This window comes from Eimeria necatrix, genomic scaffold (assembly GCF_000499385.1).
Source record: "Eimeria necatrix Houghton genomic scaffold, Enh_scaff918, whole genome shotgun sequence".
Taxonomy (NCBI): Eukaryota; Apicomplexa; class Conoidasida; order Eucoccidiorida; family Eimeriidae; genus Eimeria; species Eimeria necatrix.
This window is the reverse complement of record NW_013654716.1, coordinates 1-2,500: the sequence shown is the minus strand read 5'-3', so window position 1 is coordinate 2,500 and position 2,500 is coordinate 1. Positions and strand designations below refer to the sequence as shown.

At 60.0% G+C, this 2,500-nt stretch overlaps 1 protein-coding gene across 1 annotated transcript; it reads left to right on the top strand.

Annotated features, from left to right (window-relative positions):
- Nucleotides 1–230: 230 nt before the first annotated feature.
- On the top strand, nucleotides 231–2,438 carry ENH_00082710 (hypothetical protein, conserved; the record flags this gene model as incomplete). Its single annotated transcript, XM_013583392.1, has 2 exons — nucleotides 231–1,317; nucleotides 2,116–2,438. Coding segments are annotated over 2 exons (1,410 nt in total), but the record flags the coding sequence as incomplete, so codon positions are not given.
- Nucleotides 2,439–2,500: the final 62 nt, after the last annotated feature.

Here is a 2,500-nt window from a genome sequence, read left to right as displayed (position 1 = left end):
CCCCCAGTACCCTATGTGCGCGGGCTAGCAGCTGCATGCGCAATATTTTAGAGGCCCTCCAGTTATATAAAAAGAAATAAATGATGAGAAATGCAACAGGTGTAGGGTTTAGGGTTTAGGGTTTAGGGTTTAGGGTTTAGGGTTTAGGGTTTAGGGTTTAGGGTTTGCTGCAACTCGAGGAAATGCTGCGGGCCCCGAGGGCCCCTTTTTCCAGGTGCTGAGGGGCCCCCATGGAGACCACACAATGCTCTAGCTGCTGGCAGCAGCAGCAGCAGCAGCAGCAGCAGCAGCAGCGGCTGCCGCTGCTGCGGCTGCGGCTGCTGCTGCTCCTGGGCTTGTGGTTCTTCATGCGAGCTCCTGCTGCTGCTGCTGCTGCTGCTGCTGCTGCTGCTGCTGCTTCGCAGCAGTCACAAAGTTTGCTGCTGCGGAGTGGCTGCTGCAAGTTCAACCGCCGGTGGACGCCTGAAGCCTCACCGCTGGCAGCAGCAGCAGCAGCAGCAGCAGCAGCAGCAGAAACAGCAGCAGCAGCAACAGCAGACGCCGCAGCAGCAAACCGAGCAGGAGCAGCAGCAGCCGCTGCTGCTTGGCGGCTTGCTGCAGCAAATGGGGGCACCAACTCACTGAGGCTAAGAGGACCTGCTGGCCGTATCGGCAGCAGCAGCAGCAGCAACAGAGAGTGCAGCAGCAGCAGCAGAAGCAGCAGCAGCAACAGCAGCAGCAGCAGCAGAAGCTTTTCATTCTTAAGCCACAAAGCGCTACACTGTGCTGCTGCTGCTGCTGCTGCTCGGGCCCTACCTCCCCTCAGTGCTGCTCCACACTCAAAGAAGCGCCTGAGCCAGCAGCAGCAGCAGCAGCAGCAGCAGCAGCAGCAGCAGCAGCAGCAGCAGCAGCAGCAGCAGCAGGACAAGTACAGGATGTTGATTTTTAGCGAGGGCACGGCCGAAGAGCGGCAGCAGCTGTGGGACGAGCTGCTGCAGCAGCAGCAGCAGCAGCTGAGCAGCACGGGGCTGGTGGGCGTCAGCAGCGGGTCTCTGACAGCAGCAGCAGCAGCAGCAGCAGAAGCAGCAGCAGCAGCAGCAGGAGACGCGCAGCGCATTAAAGGCTACCAAATTGAAGACATTGATTTTGCTGCTGCAATGCCTCCGGGGCTGCCGCCGCTGCCTGCGGAGGCTGCCTCGCAGCAGCAGCAGGACCAGCAGCAGCAGCAGCAGCAGCAGCAGCAGCGGCAGCAGCAGCTCATTGAGGAGCTTAAAAGAGGAGCCAGGCAGCACGTTGTTCCCAGAGGAATGCTCCCAAGACTTAACCTCGACCAGATATGTAAGCCTTCTAGCTAGCTAGCCAGCTAGCTAGCTAGCTAGCTAGCCAAATGGCTAGCTAGCCAGATGGCTAGCCAGCCAGATAGCTGGCTAGCCGGATAGCCAGATGGCTAGCTAGCTAGCTATCCAAATAGCTAGCCAGGCAGCCAGGTGGCTAGCTAGCTAGCTATCCAGATAGCTAACCAGCTAGCTAGCCAGATAGATAGCGAGCCGTCTAGCCAGCTAGCTAGCCAACTTGCTAGACAGATAGCTAGCCAGCTAGCTAGCCAGATGGAAAGTCAAATGGCCAGCCAGACAGTTACCCAGCTAGCCAGCTGGCCAATCAGCTAGCCAGCTAGCTAGCTAGCTAGCCAGCTAGCTAACCAGCTAGCCAGCTAGCCAGACAGCTAGCTAGTCAGCTAAGGGTTCAGCTAGCTAGCGAGGCAGCTAGCCAGACAGCTGCCAGCTAGCTACAGAACTGGCTGCCCAGCTAGCTAGCCAGCCAGCTAGCCAGCCAGCCAGCTAGCTAGCCAACTGGGCAGCTAGCTAGCTGCTGAAGCGGAGCTAGCCAGCCAGCTGTTCAGCTAGCTAGCCAGTCAGCTGTTCAGCTAGCTAGCCAGCCGGGTGGCTAGCCGTCCTGACGCCTGCGGCAGCCGCAGCAGCAACGGAAGCAGCAGCAGCAGCAGCTGCTGCTGCTGCTGCTGCTGCCGCTGCCACTTACGCACCGCAGCTAGCTCGTGGCCCTCTAGCTAGCTGGCCAGCTAGCTGGCTAGCTGTGTGGCTAGCTGTGCGGCTAGCTGTGTGGGGTTTGCTGCTGCAGTGTTAGCAGCAGAAAAGAAAGTGCTGCCGCACCCCCACTTGACACTTGCTGTTGCTGCTGCTGCTTTCTTAACTTCTCGGGAGGCCCTGGGGCCCCTCTGTTTGCCCACGGAGGCCTTCACTATTCCAGCTTTGGGGGAGAAGCCTGCAGCAGCAGCAGCAGCAGCAGCTGCTGCTGCTGCTGCTGCTGCTGCTGCTGCAGCGGGAACGCCCAGTGCAGCAGCAGCAGCAGCAGCAGGCGCACCCTTCGTTGGCGTGCCCCTCCGCAACTGGGAGACATTCCCCTGGCCGCAGTACTTAGAAGGGCTGCACTTGGGGGAGCAGGTCTGCTGCTGCTGCTGCTGCTGCTGCTGCTGCTGCTGCTGCTGCTGCTGCTGCTGCTGCTG